This window comes from Gastrolobium bilobum, unplaced genomic scaffold (assembly GCF_033153095.1).
Source record: "Gastrolobium bilobum isolate Gb01-03AN ecotype WA unplaced genomic scaffold, APGP_CSIRO_Gbil_v1 utg1738, whole genome shotgun sequence".
Lineage (NCBI taxonomy): Eukaryota > Viridiplantae > Streptophyta > Magnoliopsida > Fabales > Fabaceae > Gastrolobium > Gastrolobium bilobum.
The window spans coordinates 328,773-352,581 of record NW_026898452.1 but is presented as its reverse complement, the minus strand read 5'-3'; the positions used below and the strand labels follow the sequence as shown (position 1 = coordinate 352,581).

The 23,809-nt window shown below is 35.0% G+C and overlaps 4 protein-coding genes and 1 non-coding gene across 6 annotated transcripts; 3 read left to right on the top strand and 2 right to left on the bottom strand.

The window, feature by feature from the left end:
* Nucleotides 1-211: 211 nt before the first annotated feature.
* Nucleotides 212-1,050, top strand: LOC133316455 (AT-rich interactive domain-containing protein 1-like). Its single transcript, XM_061518204.1, has 2 exons — nt 212-412; nt 511-1,050. Exons 1-2 carry the CDS (start codon nt 212-214, stop codon nt 1,048-1,050), a joined length of 741 nt encoding a protein of 246 aa, XP_061374188.1.
* A 4,982-nt stretch (nt 1,051-6,032) lies between these two features.
* Nucleotides 6,033-6,551, bottom strand: LOC133316454 (uncharacterized). The gene has a single exon (XM_061518203.1). The coding sequence runs from the start codon at nt 6,549-6,551 to the stop codon at nt 6,033-6,035; it is 519 nt and encodes a 172-aa protein (XP_061374187.1).
* A 1,107-nt stretch (nt 6,552-7,658) lies between these two features.
* Nucleotides 7,659-7,764, top strand: LOC133316472 (small nucleolar RNA R71). Its single transcript, XR_009752207.1, has one exon. It is a non-coding gene; the product is annotated as a small nucleolar RNA R71 (small nucleolar RNA).
* A 9,330-nt stretch (nt 7,765-17,094) lies between these two features.
* Nucleotides 17,095-20,094, top strand: LOC133316460 (pentatricopeptide repeat-containing protein At3g09060). 2 transcript variants are annotated; one of them, XM_061518209.1, is made up of 3 exons: nt 17,095-19,203; nt 19,342-19,492; nt 19,993-20,094. In XM_061518209.1, exon 1 carries the CDS (start codon nt 17,098-17,100, stop codon nt 19,174-19,176), a length of 2,079 nt encoding a protein of 692 aa, XP_061374193.1. In that variant the 5' UTR covers nt 17,095-17,097; the 3' UTR covers nt 19,177-19,203; nt 19,342-19,492; nt 19,993-20,094. The 2 variants fall into 2 exon arrangements, with proteins under 2 accessions (XP_061374193.1, XP_061374192.1); XM_061518208.1 differs by having other exon boundaries at nt 17,098-19,203; nt 19,326-19,492.
* Nucleotides 19,649-21,027, bottom strand: LOC133316461 (uncharacterized). Its single transcript, XM_061518210.1, has 2 exons — nt 20,482-21,027; nt 19,649-20,366 (listed from the first exon to the last, which is right to left on the bottom strand). The coding sequence occupies exons 1-2, from the start codon at nt 20,815-20,817 to the stop codon at nt 19,926-19,928; spliced, it is 777 nt and encodes a 258-aa protein (XP_061374194.1). The 5' UTR covers nt 20,818-21,027; the 3' UTR covers nt 19,649-19,925.
* Nucleotides 21,028-23,809: the final 2,782 nt, after the last annotated feature.

Genomic DNA, 23,809 nt, shown 5'->3' with positions numbered 1-23,809 from the left:
TCTTGATTCTTTCTTAGTAAAAATTAGGATTCTTATCTTAGATTAGTACTTGAACAACATTAGCAGTATAAATGGATCAATGGTTTGTGTGTAATAAGCACATTAATCATATATAGTTATATTCAGAGGTCTCTCATTCATTTATTTCTTCCATATTTATTCAATAATTTCAATACACTCTCTAATGTGAGCTGATCTTCTCTCAGTTACTATGGCGGTGAATACTTTGTCCACAAGAGGAACAACTAGCCAGGGAAAAGTTGTTTTTGGGTCGTTTGATGATAGAGATACGTTGATATGGTTGAAAGACCTTGCGTTGGAACCTTGCAACAAGAAGTCATCCCATCAAGGTCATTGTAATCAAATGCTGAAAGTTTGCAAGTTTATGAATGCCGGTGCTAAAAGTCCCCAGGTAAAGTGTCAAGAACTAAGTACACCTTTAAAATCTTATACTACTGAACTGAGGTTCATCAATAGTTTTATGTCTTTGACATGCCTTTTCATTTTTAGAAGAAGAGAAAATTCAACCAGTATATGAATAATGCTAAATTCAGTGCTAGCAAAGAAAAGGAAACCAATCAGCCACACAAGAAGTTCTTACCTTCCAGGGGTAATAATCTTCCAAGACTAGTAATTCCCATTGGACCTAGGTTTCAAGCCAAAGTTCCAAAGTGGGAAGGAAAAACCAACATAAGACGTCATAATAGCAATGATGATTTGAAGTGGTTGGGCACCCAAATTTGGCCAATGTCTGATTTTACTGAAACCAATACAAATGGTAGTTGGAAAGGTAGGCCTGACTCATGCTACTATGACTTTCCTAGATCACTTGATTGTGTTCAACAACACGTTGAAGCAAAAGAACTGCTAAAATCAAAGATTGGTACAACTTGCTCAAGTTTGAAGTTTGATGAGATGGGAGAAGATGTCTCGAATTCATGGACATTGGAAGACCAGAAGAAATTTGAATCCCTACTAAAATTGAATTCGCCATCAAATACACAAATTTTTGGAAGCTTGCCATGGAGCACTTTCCATCCAAATCTCTGAAGAACGTGGTAAGTAGGGGTGATAATAAGGCCAGGGGCCTTAGGCCCGGCCCGTTTCGGCTCGGCTCGGCTCGTCTTTTTTTATTATTAAGCCCAGACTTATACTCATGCAAAAACCTTTTTATTTAAAAGGCCTCAGGCTTCCATAGCCAAGCCCGGCCTTAAATGTTAGTATTTGGGTGTCCTAGAGACAATCTTATGATTAAATAAGGACAGAGATGTAGACCTTTTTAATATTGTCGCAAATAAATAAAAGCACTCTTTATCTTGTTTCATAATTATGTCTTGATATTAATATTAATATATTATGAATAACTTGATAAACCCCGTGGAATAAAATAGGTATCTCTTGAGTATCTGTGATGAGATCACAATCATGAGGATTCAAGAATACCGGATGTTTATTCCTAATTTTATGTTCCTAGTCTAGAGATACTGAGAATGAGGTCAGTAATCTCGGGTAAGACTAGCACGACTTATCTATTTGTATATGGATACAAGGTATAGACCTCATGTGCTACAGATATGGAGATGTCTTAGCTAAAGTCGTGGGTGGACCTATAAGGGTATAGCTCGCACTGAACGGACCCACAAAGAGACTCTACGAGGAACTCTCACAGAGAGTATCATTAGAGTAGTCTCTTTATATTTGGGTATGTCTTTCCTAAGACCAGAAGTTATTACCTAGACTGTGTTCTAGAAGGCATGCTTTGATTGTGCACCTCGTCTGCCTGAAAAATGGAGACTCATAGGTATACTGTTGGGCTTGTCCTGAAAGAACACGGGGCTAGGGTGATAAGCTGAAGAAATTCGTCAAATCTCTGTGAGAGATTAGGTTATCTGTAAACCGGAGAAATCGGGATGACATTTACAGGGACTCGGGAACCTATGCATAGTAAAAGAGATCATGAGATGATCTGCCTTTAGAGTCTGTAAATTGAAGATTCCCTATTTCGAATAAAGCTTACCCTAAACCGCAGGGGTTGATACGCTTCCTTACCCTAGGTTTTATGGGAAGGTAACCAAGACGAAAGGAAATATATACGGCAACCAAATATGTTTAATAGGATGATCAAATCATTAATCTAACTAGTTCTGGGGAAACAAAGCATTGCTAGTGCTCTGTGTTGTCATTAGATGGGTTGTGGGCTTATTGGGCCCAAGCCCATTTATGTCAGTGGCTAAGTTGGACCTAATGGGTCACACATAAACACCTAATTGTCTAGATGCTCTAGTATTAAAGGTATTGGGCCTAATAATAGTTATTAGCCCAAGAAGTTGTTTGGAACTCCACCTAAAGGGGTGGAGGGCGCATGGTTCATTGTAATGGGCTTGGATAGTCCAAGACATTATTAATTAATTTAATTAGTTAAATTAATTATCAAACATTTAAATTTTGAATTTTGAAATTCGAAATTTGAATTTTGAAATTTTGAATTTTGAATTTTGAATTTGAATTTCGAATTTCGAATTTGAAATTTGAAATTTGAAATTTGAATTTTGAAATTTGGATTTTGAATTCGAATTTTGAAATTTGAATTTTGAAATTTGAAAATTTGAATTTTGAAATTTGAAAATTTGAATTTTGAATTTGAATGTTTGAACATTTGAATTTGAACATTTGAATGTTTGAATTCAAATATTTGAATTTGAATTTGAATTTGAATTGCCTGTGAAAGGTTGTTTCATAACAAAAGGATAAGATGAGATATTGTTGGAACAAATCACTAGTATCATGAGAGAATCTCACTAGTATCATGAGAGAATCTTTTGGACAAGATCCAAGGCCATATATGGCGCTGATTTGGGTTGTTGGTGAGCAAGATTTGCTCATCAAAATCAGCTCCAGAAGATTCAGTCAGTTGGGAGAAAATCTGAGTGAGTTGATTCAAATTTGAATGCAACTACTCAGATGTATCTGGTCACCTTTTTGGGCTATATGGGGCGCACCATATAGCTGATCTTATGAAGATTTCTGATCAGAATTTTGAATAGGTTTTGAACCAATTCTCAAGAGAATATTCTAGGAGACTGTTAGCAATTTTTGAAATAAAACAGCTCCACTTCTCTCTCTCCAATCTGGCGCCTAATGATCAGATTTTTAGGAGAAAAATTTGATTGGTATTTTATTTTAAATACTCTCCTCTTATGCACCTATGTGGTAGTTGTTCCTCCAAGGGTTTTTCTGAAAACCTAGCCTATTCTCTCCTCTCTCCTGCGCCACTTGTGAAGCTTTCACATTGAGAGCTTCACTTTTTCAAACACTTTCACCTAGCCTCCATCTTCACACATAGAGCGCCTAGCAAGCCTCTTTGTGGTGATCATCCGGTGGCTTCACAAGAAGGAGTTCTTGCACCTAGGCGAGTGGGTGGTGTGGATCAACGTTAGAGGGTCTGAACCCTTCAGACCGGCCTTGATCATCTAGTGATTTCACGAACAAGGTAACATCATGCTTTCCTAAAGCATGATCTTGATGTGCATGTATATTCCGCAAAGAAAAATTTTGTTTTTCCCTCTTGCATGCATCGGCCTTCAAGGCCATTTCGAACTTTCATTGAAGCCTTGGAGGCTGGCCCGTATACATTAAATTTATTTATTTTTATATTTTTATATTAATCATTTCAACATCCTTTTCTCAGTTTTCTTTCTCTACTCTATCTCTTCTCCTCGATCTAGTCATCGTCCCACCAACAGGTAAATGAAGTCATGTTCATAATCTATTTTTATAAGCCATGCGGATTCCACGGCTTATAATGATGCTTATGGCGGCGACCGTGGAAGAAAATTTAATGTAAAATGAGGAAGAAAATTTATTGGTGGGGTTCAAATCTAGTGTAAAAAATCTAGAATATTAAGGAATGTGGAAGAAAATTTAATGTAAAAAATCTAGAATGTGGAAGAAAATTAAGGAAAAGCAACGTAAAATAAAGTAAAGGTGCTGTTGTTATTTTGATGTTTTAATATTAATGTTTTTTTATTATAAAAGAAACAACTATTATTTTCTTACAAAAAAATACATATAGTGCATGATTAATAGGCTAAATACTGCTACAAATTGGAAGGTAAAGTTTTTATTTTTAATAAATAAACAGGCCGCAGGCTTGAGACAAGCTTTTATTTTTTGTAAACGAACAAGGCCACAGGCTAATATTATATTTGTAACAGGTAACAGGCTAAGGCCAGTCTGACACGTTTAAATACAGGCTTGACCTGTTAAGATCAAATCTCGGCTCGGCCCGTTAACACCCCTAGTGGTAAGTTATTATTATAATGTATATGTCCCTAGATGTGAGAGCATGGAGACAAGATCTTCCTTTGATAAGTTGGAATGGATAATGACCAAAATGAGGACCGAAACAATGAAAATTAATGTGATCCAACTACTTTTAAAGAAGCTATAAATCATCAAAAATGTTGAGACGCAATGGATATTGAAATTGAAGCAATTGAAAAATAACACTTGGAAATTAATAAGAGTAGTGCTTAGACTGTTGTATTAAATTGTTTTGCATCAAGTTCAGTTAGGCACTTGTTCTATTTCTAAGCTGATACTCTTGTAACTGAATATGGTTATTCAAATCTAGAATATTCCTGTATATAGGTCTTAGTCTATATGTTTTGTTTGGCTATAATATCTACTATTGTAATTTTTATATCAATATGATTCCGATCTATGATGTACCGACACTTCAAAAAACTTGACATGTCGTGTCTGACACTTCTCGACACTCTTCAATACTTTGACACTTCTGGACACTCTTCAACACTCTGATACTTCCCGGCATTCCAACACGTGTTGTAGAGACTCAAAAGGACAAACAGTTTTTCCATATTTAATATATGATTATTAATAATAATTTTGACATTTTTAAATTGAAAGACATATTGAAATCACTTTTTGAATTATCTCCAAATCACTTTAAATTGGACGATATTGTTTACCGGAGGGAGGTTATATTTATAACATCTTTTCTCTTAAAACGTCCTTCTTTATTGTCAAGAAAAGATAACCCTTAGTCTCCACTCCAACCACCTCAAATATTTTGTACCTTCTCGTTAGGGGTGTTCGCGGTCTGGATTGGATCGGTTTTGGAAGCAAAAATCATCTGATCCAATCCCTTCGGTTTGCTCACATAATCATCCATTCGGTTTGGACTTTTTTTCAAATCCGATCCGATCCAATCCCATTTTTTTCGGTTTGGATTGGATTGGTTTTCGATTTTTTGAAAATCCTAAAATTTGTTTCTTGATTATTGCTCAAATAACATCTTTTGTATATATTGGCTTTGTAATTTTATTTTTTTTAAATACAAAAGTATCAGTAAACGATAATATAGATTTTTTTTTGACAATAAGATATGAAGCTCTACATATATAAAATTTTGTTGATGAGACGTGACTAGATTTTTTCTTGAGTTTAGTTGATAGGTTAATGGGTCTTGAGTTTAGAAATTTTTGGACTATGATGGGGGAAAGACCCAAGTAGGTAGAGGAAAATTAATATATTGGATCGGTTTTCATCTACCAATTCGAAAACCGATCCAATCCAATTAAAATTTGCGATTTTTTTTTGTTTTCAGTTTTTCGGTTTTCGGTTTATTCGGTTTTCGATTTTTCGGTTCGGTTACTGCGGTTTGAATCGGTTTGGATCGGTTGATGAACACCCCTACTTCCCGTGTAGGTTCTTAAGTTAGTTTTAGTCAATAGGATGTCATCCTTGATCTTTATCCTAATTAATATTTATGATGTTAATTATTATATGATTAAATAAATTTAAAATTAATCTTTAAGATAATAATATTTGCATTATTTTCAGTCTTAATTATTATACAATAATTATCATTCATGATGTTATTTAGTAATGCCCTCAACTAAATATTTACTCGAATAATTGAATCTCTAAATGAGATAAATTGATTTTTTTTAAAATAAATATAAGCACTTTAATCAATCAGCCCTTTATATTGTGATTGCAGAAGAAAGTCAAAAACAGTTCAAAACACCAGCGTACAAAACATTGATGGTGATGGTCTCATCATTCATTCTTAACTCTAACCTGCCATTCTCAACATCAATCATGGCTCGAGCAGTAGCCAAGAAAGGTCTTCCCAATAATATAGGCATTTCAGTACCCTCTTCCATGTCTAATACCACAAAATCAGCTGGGAAGATGAACTTCTCCACCTTAACAAGCACATCTTCAATAATACCACTTGGTCTCCTCAAAGATCTATCAGCAAGTTGTAGAGAAACCATAGTGGGTTTTAACTCAGTAATTCCCAGAGATTTGCAAACAGATAATGGCATCAGATTAATACTTGCCCCAAGATCACATAGTGCTCTGCCAACATCAGTGTTACCAATAGCAATTTGAATATTGAAGCTTCCTGGATCACTGAGTTTGGGTGGAAACTTCTTTTGTATGATGGGACTACACTCTTCAGTGAGTGTTACTGTTTGGCACTCCCGCAGCTTATGTTTTCTTGACAACAAGTCCTTCATGAACTTGGCATAGTTTGGCATGTTAGCCAAAGCTTCAGCAAAAGGTATGTTCCATGTAACTTCTTGAAGATATCCAGAAATCTTGAATATTGTTGTTTCTGAGGATCTTTCTTGAACCTTTCTGGATAAGGTGCAATAGCTCTCACATATTCCGGATTCAGCTCAAATTTCTTCTTTTCAGCAATAGTTGGTAGCTCCTCTTCTTTACCTTTTTGAACAGATTTCTCAACATTAGAAGGAATCATCACCTCTTTTTCTGGCTCTTCAACCGCCTTCAGTTTCTCATCAGCTTCCACATTTGTGTGTAGCTTTTCTAGAGCTGCTACCACTTTACCACTTCTACTTGTGATAGCCATACAATCCTCCTTGGAATTAGTAACTGTATTGCTCGGGAAGGTACCTGGAGTTCTGTCAGCCATTTGTTTAGCCAGCTGGCCAATTTGATTCTCCAAATTTCTGATGGAAGCCTGTGTATTCTTGGTATTTGCCCGAGTCTCTTCCATAAACGCATTAGAATGTTGGACCATTTGTCCCACTAGCTTCTCCAAATCAGAAGGTTCCTTAGCTGGAACTGGTGGAGGCTGCAAATAATTATTAGACTTGAAGTCCAGACCAGTTCCCTGCACCCTCCTCTGAAAATTATTACTCCCAAAAGGATAATTCTGATTCCTTGAAATATTTCGTGGCAAAGGTCTTTGCTCATACCAAATACCATTCACTTGCACCTATTAAGGAGGATCATCAGACAATAAGGTAGGACATTCATTAGATTCATGGCCTTCCTTGCAGTATTCACAAATAACTGAAGCAGCTTTAGCTTGGACGCTAGAGAGCTGCATTTTATCAAGCCTTGATGTCAAATTCGCCATCTGTTGTGATAATAATTTATTTTCAGCAAATGTTGAATCATTGTTGTCTAGGTGAAGAATACCTCTCTTAGGCTTAGATGACAACCCTTCATTTTCATTGGCAGCCATTCTTTCAATCAATTCAAGAGTCTCATTTGCTCTCATTGACTTAATGCTACCACCTGCTGCACCATTCAGAACCATCCGGATTTTCGGTTTACAACCGTTGAAGAAGATCCGGACCTGATCACCATTGGTCATGGGGTAATGAGGACACCTCCTCATTAGATCTTTGAACCGGTTCCAGGCTGCACACATAGTTTCACCCTCATCTTGAGTGAAATTGGTGATATCATTCACCATTTGATTGTATCTTTCCATCGAGAAAAACTTCGCAAAGAACTTGTTTGATAAATTCTCCCATGAGGGAATACTTCTCGCAGGCTACCTCTCCAACCAATTCAAAGCTTTTCCTTTAAGAGCAAAAGGAAACAGTCTCAGCCGGACTGCATCATTGGACACTTGAGGATGTTTAGTCGAGTCACAGATCATCAGGAATCTGTTTACGAACCTATGAGGGTCTTCAACATCCTCTCCACCAAACTGAGCTCTCTCCACCAGTCGAATATTATCAGACTTGAGCTCCCAATTATTGTTGCCAACTTCAGGATGGACAATACTTGAATTGGGCATGTTAAATAGTGGTTTCAGAATAGTGTCCATGAGTGGATTGTCTTCTCCATTGTTCCCTGCCATGATGTGTGTTTCTTCAGACAGAATTTCTGACTCATCGAATTCATGTTTCTTCCGAGCAAATTTCCTGGTTCTCTTTTCAGTTTTTGTAATCTCCAAATCAAGTGGAAATTCTGGCTCTTTATCTCGCATACAACTCAGAAAAGAGATTAGTAGCACTGTTCAAGAAACACAAAGAAATCAAAAAGTAAAAATAAAATAAAAATCCAATCTTAAAAATCAAAATTAATTGATAAAAGATACGCCAATCCCCGGCAACGGCGCCAAAAACTTGATGCTTCCCGGCAAGTATACCGATCGCACAAGTAATATAATGATAAGTAAAGTATCGTCTCCACAGGGATTGTGATCGTATATCAAATAATAATTCTTTTCAAGAATGGATGAGTTCAAATGGTTTTGACAAATATTGTCGATTGGTTTGAAATTGAGAACTGAAATAAAGACTTATTTTTGTAATTTTTATATTGCGAAAAAGAACAATAAAATAAGAATTAATGTTTTGAAAATATGAGAAAATCATTGTAGCTAGAGCGCACTCACCTTATGATCCTCGCTTCTTACTTTGGATTGATTTACAATATTCATTTATAAAATTACTCGGATAAATTATTATCTAAAATAATTAGTTAAATCTCAATCTCTTGGCAATTTAACCCTTTAATCTCAATTGGAATCCTAATCCCTTAGCAACCCCTTATGAAAATTAAGCGATGAACTCAATAATTTAGGTATCCGCAATTCAATACACATCTATTCCTAGCATGCATACGAACCGTTATCCTACCCCCTTTTAGGATGAAAACCCCAATATTCCTATCTAGGGTTCTAACCCTCAGACTATTATCAACTATTAGAGTGACCAATTCTAATAGAGAAAATACAAAATACGAACAAGGTAGAGATAAAGATAATTATATAAACGAGCAATTATAAATCAATCCGCGTAACAAGGGTTCACATAGGGTTTGTGACCCTAACTACAATAAAAAGTAAACTAGCCAAACATAATCATGGCTAAAAATCTAATATTCAATGAAAGCATAAAATTAGAAAGAAGGTAGAAGAAGAACTTGATCCCAGGAATCCTCTCTGAGCACCGTCGTCGTCTCTCTTCAGAAGAATAAGTCTGAATACCTAATTCTGTCATAGGGATCCTATTTATAATCCTCTTTTCTTTCTTCCAAAAATACCCTTCGCGCAGCATGGAGTAACTTTCCCACAAACCGGCGCCAGTTGGCGCCGGTGTGAAAAAGTCGGACACATTTTCTCGGAAACTGGCGCCAGTTGGCGCAACTTGGCGCCACTTCTCTGGCCAACGTCTGCTGCACTTCGGCGCTGGTTGGCGCCGATTCTTCTTGATTTGGGCGCTAGTTGGCGCCATTCTTCTTTGTACATGGCACCACTTTGCTTCATTTTGGTGCCAGTCAGCGCCATTCTTCTGGAATTTGTAGTGTGCTGCCACTGTGGCGCCAAGTTGCGCCATTTCTTTGGAATTTGTAGTGTGTTGCACCCGTGTGGAATTTGTGTTAACAAGCTTCTTATAATTTTAACTTCTTTTTCCTGTAAAAACACAACCAATAGGTGAGAAATATTATTGAAAAGAAAGAATCAATATAATTAGCAAATATGTATTTAAGTTGCTCTTTTATGACTCAATTCTTATCAATTTTAAGACAGAAAATCACACTTGCCAGAGGCACATCAGTAGCCTTTAGGGCCGTACTCTGAGGACAAGGTGACCGGAGAGGTTGAATATGCACCTAAACCGGTAAAAATAGGATAAACTCGGCGGGTTTGACTAAAACCGGGAGTCCCGCGACTCGGGCTAAACTGCACCAAACTTAGCCAAACACGGAGATCAAGTTTTCTGTTTGCTTATTCCTCAACTGGTTTATAAATGGTATGTTTTGTCATACACTAGTCGATGTAGGACTTAGACGCAATATGTAATTAGATATGCGAGAGCCATTTCTTTTCTTCTTCTCTCAACAATCTGCCATAGCTTGAAACCTTGAACTCCTCCTCCCCTTTTTTTATTAAGATTGAGGATGGATTTGGATTTATATTTCATCTTCCTCACCAAATCACACGGTCTGTCTACAACGATGAGTTGTTCCATACCCAAAGACCTTTTCTTGAATAGCTCAAAACCAACACCGAATGATGAGCCACAATGGCCCTGCCACTCTCGCTATAGATTACAATAATACAGGGTGCTTGATAGACATTCGATCGTAGACATACTGTACTGCATGAACAATAGCTGCAACATACTCTTGGAGACCATACCCAACAAAGACATCAGAGTCAATCAATTTCGAACCGTCATAGTCTATGCCCAAACCACCTCCAATATAGATAACTCCCATATGAACCGTCAAGGAGTGCATTCTCAGTGGTCTTCTCTCCTTCGATGGCCTCAAGGTAACCCTCCACCTTTACAAATCAAATCAAATCAAAATCAAAACGGTAACTTGTATGATTTGTTCATGTCTGTGTTGTTCATGTTCTTCACATGGACAAGAATGACTATTACGGAGGAGAGTCCACCACGCTCAATCTTGTTCAGGTCTTTTATTTCTTTCTCTATTTTTTTTTGTTTTATTATTTATTTATTTGTACTTTTGAGATTTGAAATTATGATTTCTATTCTTCAGCTTTGGAAGAGATTCATGGGAGATGAGAAGCCTCCTCCACATTATAGCAAGGACTATAAAGTTGATATGAATCTAAGGTTATTCATTCCTTTTTTTCCCCAATCATACAACTCAATTTCCCCCCCTTATTTTTTAAAGCTCATTATAATTATTGATAGTTTTCTCCTTTGAATTTTTAATATAAGTAATATATTTATATTTTTTTAATATGTAAACAGTATATCTGGTTGAATCAGTGACCCAGTACCTCTACCGAGTCAATGACCGGTTCGAGTTTTAAAACACTGGGTTATACTTATATATATATATATATTGAGTTGAGGGCATTACCAATTAAGATCATGAATGATAATTATTGTATAATAATTAAGACTGAAAATAATGTAAATATTATTATCTTAAAGATTAATTTTAAATTTTTTTAATCATATAATAATTAACATCATAAGTATTAGGATAAAGACCAATGATAACATGCTATTGACTAAAACTAACTTGAGAACCTACACAAGAAGGTACAAAATATTTGAGGTAGTTGGAGTGGATAAAGACTAATGGTTACCTTTTGTAAAGAGGGAGGTTATATTTATAATTTTTTTCTTACAATCAAATTTTAATTATTGATTTTTGTTAATCTAACTGTTATAATTTATTGGGTCATATTAATTAATTATTAATTTTCAATAAATTATAACTGTCTGATTGACAGAAATCAGCGGTCAAGATTTAGTTGTAAGATATTGTTAGCGAAGAGATGTTATAAATATAACCTCCCTCTAGTAAACAATATCACCCAATTTAAAGTGATTTGGCGATGATTCAAAAAGTGATATTTCAAAATCTCTTTCAATTTAAAAACGTCAAATTTATTATTAATAATTATATATTAAATATGGAAAAATATTTGTCCTTTTAAAGGATGGTCTTTTTATTTAAAAGTAGTGTTTTTATTTAAAATTTAAAAAAAAAACTCTCACTCTCTCACCCATGATTTTCATTGTCTATCTCTTTCTCTCATTTAAAATAACACAACTTTATATCCTTTAAAAGGACGAAAATTAATCTCATTAATTATTGAGAAAATAGGTTAAAAAATTAAAAATTATAATTTAAATAAAAATATAAAAACAAAGTGATTTGTAAAATATCAAAAAGTTATGCAACAAAATGCGCACAGGATTGGACGCAACTAGCTTTGCATCAAAATAGGTGCATTAGGGGACCACTTGCACATATTTTCATGCGCATCCTCCCTATGTGTTGCGATGCGCATCTTCAGCCATTATAATCCATTTTAGAATATAGATTCCTAGTTTATGACAAGTTCAATAGGTTTTACATAATCTCCTGTCCATTGAAATGATGAGTCATCATTATTTGTTATCGTTGGATAGTAAGAAATAGGAATTAAATAACAGCATTCATAATAATAAAATGCGCAAAAATGGGACCAAGGAAACATATTTTCAAAAGTAAAAATGACCAAATCCCCTTAGGATATTCGTCATCGTGTAGATCCTAAGATTTGTATGATGATTATTGTGTAAATAACATATCTTTTGTATTTATCGGCTTTGTAAAGTTTATATGGTGATTATTGTGCAATCTAGAATCATTGTACAACAAAAAGTTAAATTATCATCTTTTACTTCCAACCAAAAATTTATAATATGGTTTCATGAGATACGAAATAACCCAAATTTTCAACCTACAGAGGAGCTGTTGTACAACAATAACCCATGTAATAAAAATATTTCATGTATCTTACAAAAAAAAAAGTATAACATAGATCAAACACAACTCACTTTCTCCAACATGATGAGATTCTCCAACATGATAAGTTAATGCGTCTTGAATTTAGAATTTTGCTATATGATTTTTGGGCTATGATTGAGGAAAGGCCCAAGTAGGTAGATGGTATGGTTGGAGAATCATTGGATCAGTTTGGATTGGATCAGTTTTCACCAACTCATCCAAAACCGATCTAATCCAATTAAATTTTGCGATTTTTTTTTTCGATTTTTGGTTAATTCGATTTTCAGTTTTCAGTTTGGTCACCACGTTTGGAATCAGTTTGGATCGGTTGACGAATATCCCTAAGTGTATGTTAGTTTAGTAGAGCACTTTCCTTTTGTATATATAGGTGCAACCATTGTGTAATATTCATTCGGATCAAATCAATAATATTTAGTTATATTAGTCATTTATCTCTTCTTCTTCTGTAGTTAGGATTTGTTCATTTGTCCTTTTGCAGCATAGAGCTTTCCGCATAAGCTCTAATAAAATGTTGACCGATCATTAGAGTAAAACCCTTCTAACCGTTCCATGTAACTCCATTGAAAAAATTTATATCCATTTGTTGAAACTCCAAGGGAGACACATGTAATCAATTCTTGTATAATGATACAAAGAGAATTTTTTTAGATATAGAACAAAAAGTTTCCTTGTAATCGATTATTTCTTTCTGAGTGATAAAATTTAGGGGTGTATTGGATTGGGATTTCAAAAGATTTTAATGGATTATTTTTAGACAAAAATTTCCATTGGTATTCAATTAGAATTTTAAAGGATTGAAAAAAAAGTCATGTGGTATTCGATTAGAATTTTAAAAGATTATTTTAGAATCCGTCCAAATCCGTTGGTATTCAATCAGGATTTTAAAGAAAGGAAAAACAATCTTGTGGTATTCAAAAATCTGACGATTTTAATGGATTTTCTATTAGTGTGGATTTCGTGAGACTTTTTAGTGATAAATATAAACAGAATGCCTCTTTCACAATCTCACCCTAACCCCTAGGATTTCTTGAGATTTATCTATTGCAGTGTCTTCTTCTTTTTTTGGCAGGTTCCACCATAGGAGTATCATCAAAGCTCATAAACAAAAAAAAATATTGAGTGATTTTCATCATAAAATAACTCAGAAACAACAAACCAACAAGATTCTATTATAATCCATTTCAAAATAGCAGATTTTTGAGAGCTTTTGGATGTTTAAAGAATAATTTTTGAAGCTATAGGTCACGATTTTTTTTGCGCAAAAAGGTGTGATTTTTGTATTAAAAACAACATAAAACAATGGGAAAACAATAGGGGAACTAAAACCCTCAAACCAATTTTTGATTTACGTCAATGAAACAATATCAATTTAAAGAAAGATTGAAACTTTCATAATATGAACCCTATATTTCATAACAATACATTCATGAACGAAATTTCTTGGCTATAGAAAATGATTTCAAACAATTTTTGTGTCAATAGATAACTAAAGACTTGTTTTTCAAAAGCCTCAAAGCAATTTAAGGTTTCAATGTATCGATTGAAAATAATTTGAGAAAATTTCTAAACTTTCATGTAATAAAACCTAAAAATTTAGATTCGAAATTTTTTTACAATACTCAATGAAAACATGCATAAGATATATGGTTAGAAAACTCTCATCATGTAGAACAAAAACCCCAAAGTTTCCAAGATCAATTCCAAAAAATTTCAAAAGAAATTTTATCATGAACTTTAGGCTCTATATGTAAATTTAGAATTATTTTAATAAATAAAAAAATTGGATCTTATAATCATATATGCATAGCTCTTATACCAAATGAATAAAATAATTTTCAACGCATTAGTGAAACCCAAGAGCAGAAATGAGAAATTGCTAATGCGTGGAGGACTAGTATAGCTTTAGATATATAGAGTTGTTTCTTAGTAATTTTGAATGTTCATTAAAAATTATATTATGTTTTATTGATTGAGAAAAGTATAATATGTTTTACTTTTTTATTAATATAATTGCATTTCTTTGTTATTTTTTTATTGATTCTTGTAACAAGGTTTGTTCCCAATCGTCATATTCAAGATAATATAATTATGGTTCAAGAATTAGTTCACTCAATGAGAAAAATGCGGGGTAGAAAGTGTTTCATGGCTATCAAAGTGGATCTAGAAAAAGCATATGATCGGTTAAATTGGAATTTCATTCGTAATGTTATGGAAGAAATCTAGATTCCGAATACAATTCTTGAACTAGCAATGGCAGTAGTAACATCATCCAAGACAGCATTGATTTGGGATGGGAAAGTTACTGAGGAATTCCAACCGAGTAGGGGTGTTAGGCAAGGTGATCCCTTGTCACCTTACCTTTTCGTTCTAGCCATGGAAAAGCTCTCTCATATAATTAGCACTGCTATCAGCGGAGGTTTGTGGAAGCCTATCCAGGCAGCAAAAAATGGGCCCTTAATCTCAGATTTACTCTTTGCGGATGACATGATGCTTTTCTTAGAAGCAAATGAGGATCAAGTTTATGTTCTTCTCCAATGTCTTGGTCTATTTGGGGAAATTTCTGGTGAAAAGGCGAGTGAGCAAAAAACCACTGTGTTCTTTTCGAAGAATACTCCGAATGACATAGCTAACAAAATCATTGATATTAGTGGTTTTAAGCGAGTAACAATTGTGGGGAGATATCTTGGGGCGATGATTCAACAGGGTCGTGTGACAAAGAATCTATTCTTTGGAATTATTGATAGAGTTAAAGAGAGGTTGTCTGCATGGCATAGGCAATCCCTTTCTCAAGCGGGTAGAGTAATTTTATCTCAGTTAGTTTTATCTACGATGCCTTTCTTTCATATGCAGAGTACTATGATCCCAAAATATGTTTGTGAAGAGTTAGAGCAGGTTCAAAGAGGATTCTTATGGGGAGATTCAGAGGGAAAAAGAAATTTGCATCTCATTGCCTGGGATAAAGTTACTAGGCAAAAGAGTGTTGGAGGGTTGGGCCTGAGGAAGTTATCAACAATGAATGAGGGATTCATGGGAAAGCTGATTTGGTCCTTTTTAAATAGGCCAGATGATCTTTGGGTTAAGGTTCTACAAGAAAAATACAGCAGTCTTATTAATGGTCAGGAGGAGTTTATGTCGAAACGTGGTTGCTCAAGACTCTGGAAGGCTATGTGTGATGTTTGGCACAAACTCAAACCAAGATTAATTTGGGATGTTGGGGATGGTTCTTCTGTTAAATTTTGGGAAGACAAGTGGTTGAAGCATGATCAAAATCTGGCCAGCAAAGTTATAACTCCTATCCCACAGACAGAAATCCATAAAAATGTTATGGATTATGTGAGTCTAAATTGAGTGGAATACGGATGCCATGCAACAATTCCTATCAGAGAAGGATATTCAGGTTATTAGAAGTTTTCTTCCTCCTCATGCATCTAATGGGATAGATAAAATCTGTTGGAACCTTGGGGGATCAAATGGGAGCACAGTCAAACAAATATATTTTGCTCTAAGGGAACATGATGAGATCATCTTGGAGAAATGAGAGATTTGGCATCACATTTGGAATATTAAAGGACCTAATCAGATTAGTTTGTTTCTTTGGAAAATGGCTCATCATCGTTTACCAACTAGAAGCTGGTTAGCAAATTTAAGGTTAGCCTCTGCTACGTGCCCTTTATGCAATGTGGAAGATGAAACTATCCTTCACATGGTTAGAGATTGTAGCAACATGAAGAAGGTATGGTTGGAGCTGGTGAACTAAGATCTGATTCCTGAATTTTTAAAACCATGATCTTGATAGATGGTTGCTGGAAAATTTGAAAAGAGAATCCTATGTGAGATTCAATACTCCATGGGCCTTAATTTTTGCAGTGGCGGTGTGGATGGCTTGGACTTGGAGAAATTCAATTGTTCACAGTAATGAGACATATGAGCATGCCTACAAAGCCCAAACAATTAAGCTTAAGATTTGGGAATTCTATGATTGCTGGAAAATGAAACAAGGCTTCAAGACTACAAGGGCTTCTCATATGGACGTACATGAACCCCATATATTTTTATGTGTATAAAAAATAAATTTAATCCAATACCAAAATCAACAAAAACTTTTCATAACTCTTGAATATAATTTTATTTAGAGTAAATATCTTTTTGGGTCCCTAACAAAAAATACGATCCTCACTTTAGTCCCTTACAAAAATAAATTAGTCAGTTAGTCCCTAACAAATTCAAAGTGGACATATTTTAGTCCTTTTGAGGGACTAATATGGGTCTTTTTTGAATTTGTGAGGGACCACAATTTCAACTAAATGGGTCCACTTTGAATTTGTTAGGGACTAACTGACTAATTTATTTTTGTAAGGGACTAAAGTGGAGACCGTATTTTTTTGTTAGGCACAAAAAAAAAAAAAGTATTTACTCTTTTATTTAATTATTTAAGGGAAAAAAAAAACCAAAACGAGCATAATTCAACTCAGGTAGTCAGGGGAGGTCTAATTCATAATTGTCCGTGCCATGGTGGAGCTTCCGAAGACACTGTCTCCGCAGCGTCTTTTGAAGCTCCTCAAAGCAGAGAAGAACCACCACTCAGCACTCCAACTCTTCGACGATGCTACGCGCCGCCACGGCTACATCCACTCCTCCACCGTCTTCCACCACATACTCCGGCGTATTGCCGCCGACCCAAGCCTCCTCCGGGCCAACGTTGGCCGTGTCGTGGAAACCATCCAGACCCAGAAGTGCAAATGCCCCGAAGACGTTGCACTCACCGTGATGAAGGCTTACGCCAAAAACTCCATGCCCGATCAAGCCTTGGACTTGTTTCAAAGAATGGAACAGGTTTTTGGGTGTTGCCCTGGAATAAGGTCCTTCAATTCTCTTCTCAATGCTTTCGTGGAATCGAAGCAATGGGACCGTGCGGAGAAGTTTTTCGCGTACTTTGAGACAGTGGATGTGTCGCCAAACGTGGAAACTTACAATGTTCTGATGAAGGTTTTGTGTAAGAAGAAGGAGTTTGAGAAGGCCAAAGGGTTGGTGAAGTGGATGTGGGATGTGGGTATGAGGCCTGATAAGTTTACTTATGGAACTTTGATCAGTGCAGTGGCGAAGTGTGGTGATTTGTGTTCTGCGTTGGAGGTGTTCGATGAAATGTCTGAACGAGGGGTGGAGCCTGATGTGATGTGTTATAACATGATCATTGATGGGTTCTTCAAAAAGGGGGATTTTGATAAGGCTAATGAGATGTGGGAGAGGTTGTTGCGCGAGGAATCGGTTTTTCCAAATGTTGTGAGTTACAATGTTATGATCAGTGGGCTGTGCAAGTGTGGGAAGTTCGATCAGAGTTTGGAGATATGGGACAGGATGAAGAGGAATGAGAGGACGCATGATCTGTTTACGTATAGTTCTCTGATTCATGGGTTGAGTGAGGCAGGGAACTTGGATGGAGCCAAAAGAGTTTATAAGGAGATGGTTGGGAGAGGGGTTAGACCGGATGTTGTTACTTGTAATGCTATGCTTAATGGACTGTGTAAAGCAGGGAAGGTTGATGAGAGTTTTAAGTTGTGGGAGGAAATGGAGAAGTATGGCTCTCGTAATATGGTGAGTTATAACATATTTCTCAAGGGGTTGCTTGAAAACAGGAAGGGGGAAGAAGCATTATCGCTATGGGAAATCTTGAATGAGACAGCTTTTAGTGCAGATTCCACTACTTATGGAATATTAATTCATGGTTTGTGTAAGAATGGGTACCTGAATATGGCTTTACGGGCATTAGAAGAGGCTGAACATAGGGGAGGTGATGTTGATGCCTTTGCATACTCCTCAATGATAAATGCTTTATGCAAAGAAGGAAGATTGGAGGAAGCAGCTGGACTTGTCAATCTTATGGATAAGCGTGGCTGTAAATTGAATCCTCATGTCTGCAATGCACTGATTGATGGGTTTATCAAACATTCTAAAGTTGACAGTGCTATTCAATTCTTTAGGGAAATGAGCATTAAAGGTTGCTTACCTACTATTGTGTCCTATAATATTCTTATAAATGGATTATGTAAAGCAGAAAGATTTCGTGAGGCACATCATTACGTTAAGGAAATGTTGGAGAACGGGTGGAAACCAGATATTATCACATACAGCACGTTGATAGATGGTCTTTGCCAGAGCAAAATGATTGACACAGCCCTTAGGTTGTGGCATCAGTTTCTGGACATGGGGTTTAAGCCTGATACCACTATGTACAACATTGTAATCCATAGATTATGTTCTTCTGGCAAAGTGGAGTATGCTTTGCAGCTCTATTCAATGATGAGAAAGAGGAACTGTGTTAATCTTGTGACCCACAATACCATTATGGAGGGTTTTTACAAAGTTGGTGACTGTGAAAAGGCATCCCAGATTTGGGCTAATATCTCAGAAGATGGGCTACAACCTGACATCATCTCGTATAATATTACTCTTATGGGGCTCTGCTCGTGTGGTAGAGTGACGGATGCAATTGTGTTTCTAGATGATGCTTTGGTGCATGATGTTCTGCCAACTGCCATTACTTGGAATATACTAGTTAGAGCAGTGATTTTTTATGGGGCTTCAACTTGATTCTTCTGGGCGCTACAAAAGATTAAAGTAATAGTTTCAGCTCCTACTTTTTTCTTTAACTCGTTGAGTACAGCAGCTACAGACATTATATTAAAATACAGGCAATTTTGTTGGTATCTCACCTGAAAAAGGATTACTAATATGTTTAGGTTTTAACCCAAGCAGGGCTAATGGTGTTGAGTACTTGGGTGCAATACAGCTTGCCTTGAGGAAGTGCCTAAAGTTTGGAGTTGTCTGAACAGAAAGGGTGATTTGTTTTGGTTTGAGAGATATTTATCTGCCTCAGGCTTTACTTGGTTTGGTTGTTTTCTTTAAGGTATTGGGAGTTTCGGACAGCAATTATTATACTTCATTATTTGATACACCAACTGGTTAAGCTGTACAAAAGCAATGACCTTTGCATAGTTATTAGTTTCTCCTTACTTGTTTATATGATAGAAGATGCATAGATAAAAGTTAGCTTCTTAATGTACATTTCTAAAAGCTATGATGTTAAGAAAAGCATGTTTTTCTGTGTTAACATAGGATGTAAACAATTTCATCAGCATCACATGGTAATCCAGTTACTCAGATTGTGGTGATTGTAGTGATATCACCGACAACTGCTGTTGTTGATGCCAAAGCAAAGCTGCGTGATGTTATCAGGCCCAAGTTTTAAGCCTTTACTTGGGGTTATTACATCACGCCATATCCATTGATAATACTGTCTTTTCCAGAAACGTGCAGTGAATAACATTAAAAATTGAACTTCAGTTATTTTTCTCTTCATTCTTGGTCTTTCTTGTTACAGTTTCTGATGACATATTTTGTTCATAGATGAACTGAGAAATTAAACCTACAAGAATAGCTCCAAAAACTGCTATTTTTCTCCAATCAGTTGATGACGAGGCAATAGAATCAATTATTATAAAGGTCAGCAGGCCAATGAAGAAGAGGTAAATGTTTTTCCTGGTTTTGCTACCAGCTTTTTCTCTTGTTACATCTTTGATTCTTTCTGCCTCCTCCTTGGCTTTTGCTTTATCAACAGGTGTCTTCTTTCTGAGGTTCTTAAAGAATAGACCTTCGTTTCTGTCATCCTCCATTTGAACTTCAAACTTCTCTAGTTTGTTTTCACGCTTCTGAATCTCTTGTCTGTTAAGTTCTGCTAATTCCTCGAATTCTAGCATCTGACTCTCTATGTTTGCTGTTATCTGTTAATCACAAAGTAAATATAAGAGAAATCATTATTGAAGTAATTTTTAACGTGCAGATTTCCCTTCATGCTGTGCATGATTTACATGATTAGCTCAAAAGGTTGAAGCATACTCTGGCACCAGCTTCGTCTAATCCTTTGAGGGCATCTTCTGCAATCTTTTCAAACTCAGCGTTGGCTTCTTCACCAAATTGGGCTAAATATGCAGATCTCTCATCTAGATAATCTGTAACACGGACTTTCTGAGCTTGAAGCATGGCAATTTGGGCTAGCAGCTCTTGTTTACGAGTATCTCCAGGTTGGGGAGCTTGGGAATCTGACTCATTGGACTTGCAGAGGCACAAAATTGAACTTCTTGTGCTGAATAGTCTTCTGCAGTGGATATTATACTTGATGTAGGTAGTACTGAAGGAAGGATGAATGGATTTGAGGGCAATCATCTTTTGCATAACAGTGGGAACTATGTATTTGCAAGGGTGAAAGAAAAAGGTAAAGGGAATTGGGGCAGAAAGGGGGTGTAGCAGGGATTTATTTAATTGTGTGGACAGCAAGTATTTTGAGCCTCTCGTCCTCCGTACATTATCTATTGAAAACAAGGATTGTAATTTTTGTTTCAAATATAAAACTTGATGTTGTGTGTGTCTCTATATATATATATATATATATATATATATATAAACTTGATGCCGAATGAATAAGCACATGTAAAAATTATTCTTATTTGAGAATCATTACATTATTTTTATAAATTTTGCAATTTTCTTTTATTTAAGAGATATTTTTTAAGGATTTTATTTTTAATAAATCATATATGTCCCTAGGATGAGGGCGAGCCTTGAGTAACATTAAAGCTATTTTTTTTTTCTAATTAAACTGTCAGTTTCAAATTTGAAAAACAATTTTTTTATAAATATATCATGATAAGGTTTCATATAAAAATTATCTTTATTCTACCCTCGTTAGTTAAGATTTAACAAAGAGTGATTTGATTTAATTTGGTTCGATATGTCCTTAGGTTATTATTATGATGTTAGGATTTTATATTTTATTGGATTTGATTAGGACTTTCATATTTTGGGAAATTCATATTTAATTTTGGTTTTATATTTAATTAAAAATTATTTAGCTTAAATAGAATAATATTTGTACAACCTAAACTGATAAATAGTTCAACCCAACAATTTTAACCTATTTTGACATCATACAATAATAGCTAAACAAGCAAAAGTTTGCAGCAGTAAATGTGTCTTGTGTTGTATATTTGGAAGCGTAACTTATATGGTGCACTACTGCACCACCTTAAATCGGGTTTTTTTTTAACTTATTATTTATATCCTTTTCCTCCACATCTAACTCAGCTATGGACCCATCCTTTGCAAAGCTTAACAGCTTGCTCAGACCTCTGGCAAATTAAAGGGAAAAAAATGAACTGAGTATGGTTAATATGTTTAAATGGCTTGAGGATGTACGGTTATATCATGAGGATTTAACTATTCTATTTGATTAGCTAATCTTGAAGGATGATTTTTTAGTGGAACAAATTGCACTCAACCAATCCATGAAGAGACTCCACTAGAAATCCTTATAACATGTATCATTGGATAGTCTCTTATCATTTGGTAGTATGGATCATTGGATGTCATCGAATATTATGTTTAAGGGTTTGTGTATCTCTATTTACGTGAAACATTGACAGAATGATGTACTTTTGGTATCACTTGAGACCATGAAGACAAATGGACAAGAACAAAGACTCATTATCTCTGTAAGAGATTAGTTGTCCACAAGAAACTGATGGGACTCAATGACTTTCACAAGACCGAAGAATACATGCACATGAAAGGGTTCATGAAGAAGTTCATGGATCCGCTTTTGGAGTCTTTGGAAGAAGACTCGTAGTTTTGGAAAAACTTTCTTTCGATAGCTAAAGAATAAATACGATATTCTTACTCTTGATCGAAAGATGGATAATCAAATGAAGGGATGTATTAGCACGACTTATCTTTCATTTAATTACGGGACTACAAAGTGTGGTCATTAAATAGGTTAGCCAATTAAAGGAGTTTAATTGGATCAAATTTATTTATGTTTGTGGCTAAACGGTACTAATAAGTCACATATCTATATCATTTTTAATGGTATAGAGTCTATGGATTAACACATTATTTTGGGCTTAAAATGGATGATTGAATTTCATGGGTTTTATGCGATAGGATCGACAAAGAATTTTTTTTTAAAATGATCAAGTAAGAATGTTTAGAATCATCTATTTGAATGAGATCTAACACTTGAGCTTGACCCATGTAGGCATAAGAAAACTATTGCACTAGTATTTTGCTCTAATGGGTGGATGCACCACCTTATGTGATATAGATTTGATGAGATGAAATCTTATCTTAATTTATATTTTGATTTAAAAATTAATCAAAGATTTGATAAGATCAATTCTTATCAAAGATTTGATAAGATCAATTCTTATCAAAGATTCAATCAGATCAAATCTAATTTGAATTTAAAAATGAGGAATTGATTTATTAAAATCACATTTTCAAAAAATTTGAGAGAAATTCTCCATGGTGATCTTGTGAGATAATGGGCCTTATGGTTTGAAAAGAGATTGTCTTTGAGAGGCTTGGTTGACCATGCATGCATGTTGCACTCAAAAATCCTAACAGCTATATTTGTTTTCTCTCACATTCTTTCCTTTACACCCGTCCTCCTAAAACACCTTACCTTTCTCTAACCTTGTTCGGTCTTACAAACCTTTAAGCAAGGATGCTGATTTATAAAGGAGTTATGTCACGCCTTTAAGAGATGCTTGTAGGTAACAGATGCCCAACATGCTATTCAAAAATGCAGGCGAACAGAACTATGTTAAAAGTTTTAGATTGTCTTTTCAAATTAAATTTGTGTTTACCTTTCTCATTTATATATATCTACAAATTTTGATAGAATCTTTCAAATAAAATATATATAAAAAATAAAATAAACATGAACTTTTTACATAATAAAATCATGCGAATTTTTAAGGTAAAACAATTCATTTTCATGATTCTGAGGTTCAACTACATAACTTATTTCAAGAGGTACACCTTAAACGCAGCTCATCCATATGCTTACCAAAAAAATAGTAAAGTATCTTTTTGGTTCTCAATAAAAATTATGGGACCTATTTTAATCTCTTAGAAAAAAAAAAATTGATTTATGATCTCTCTGAAATTTAAAATAGACACAGTTAATCGAAATTGTGATTCCTCTAACATTTAAAGAAAATCAACGTTAGTGCCTAAAAAGGATTAATATAAGTCTATTTTGAATTACAGAGAGATCACAAATCAACTTTTTTTTGTCTAATGTATTCAATTGGACCCTATAATATTTGTTGAGGACCCAAAAATTACTTTACTAAAAAAAAAAATCCATCTTGTATCGGATGCAAAT

Bases quoted from the DNA above. Each gene is read 5' to 3' on its own strand.
- LOC133316460 (XM_061518209.1), top strand. From the start codon at position 17,098: ATGGTGGAGCTTCCGAAGACACTGTCTCCGCAGCGTCTTTTGAAGCTC.
- LOC133316461 (XM_061518210.1), bottom strand. From the start codon at position 20,817: ATGCAAAAGATGATTGCCCTCAAATCCATTCATCCTTCCTTCAGTACT. The intron at 20,367-20,481 runs GTATGCTTCAAC...TGTGATTAACAG, and splicing joins TAGACGAAGCTGGTGCCAGA to ATAACAGCAAACATAGAGAG.
- LOC133316454 (XM_061518203.1), bottom strand. From the start codon at position 6,551: ATGAAGGACTTGTTGTCAAGAAAACATAAGCTGCGGGAGTGCCAAACA.
- LOC133316455 (XM_061518204.1), top strand. From the start codon at position 212: ATGGCGGTGAATACTTTGTCCACAAGAGGAACAACTAGCCAGGGAAAA. The intron at 413-510 runs GTAAAGTGTCAA...TTTCATTTTTAG, and splicing joins CCGGTGCTAAAAGTCCCCAG to AAGAAGAGAAAATTCAACCA.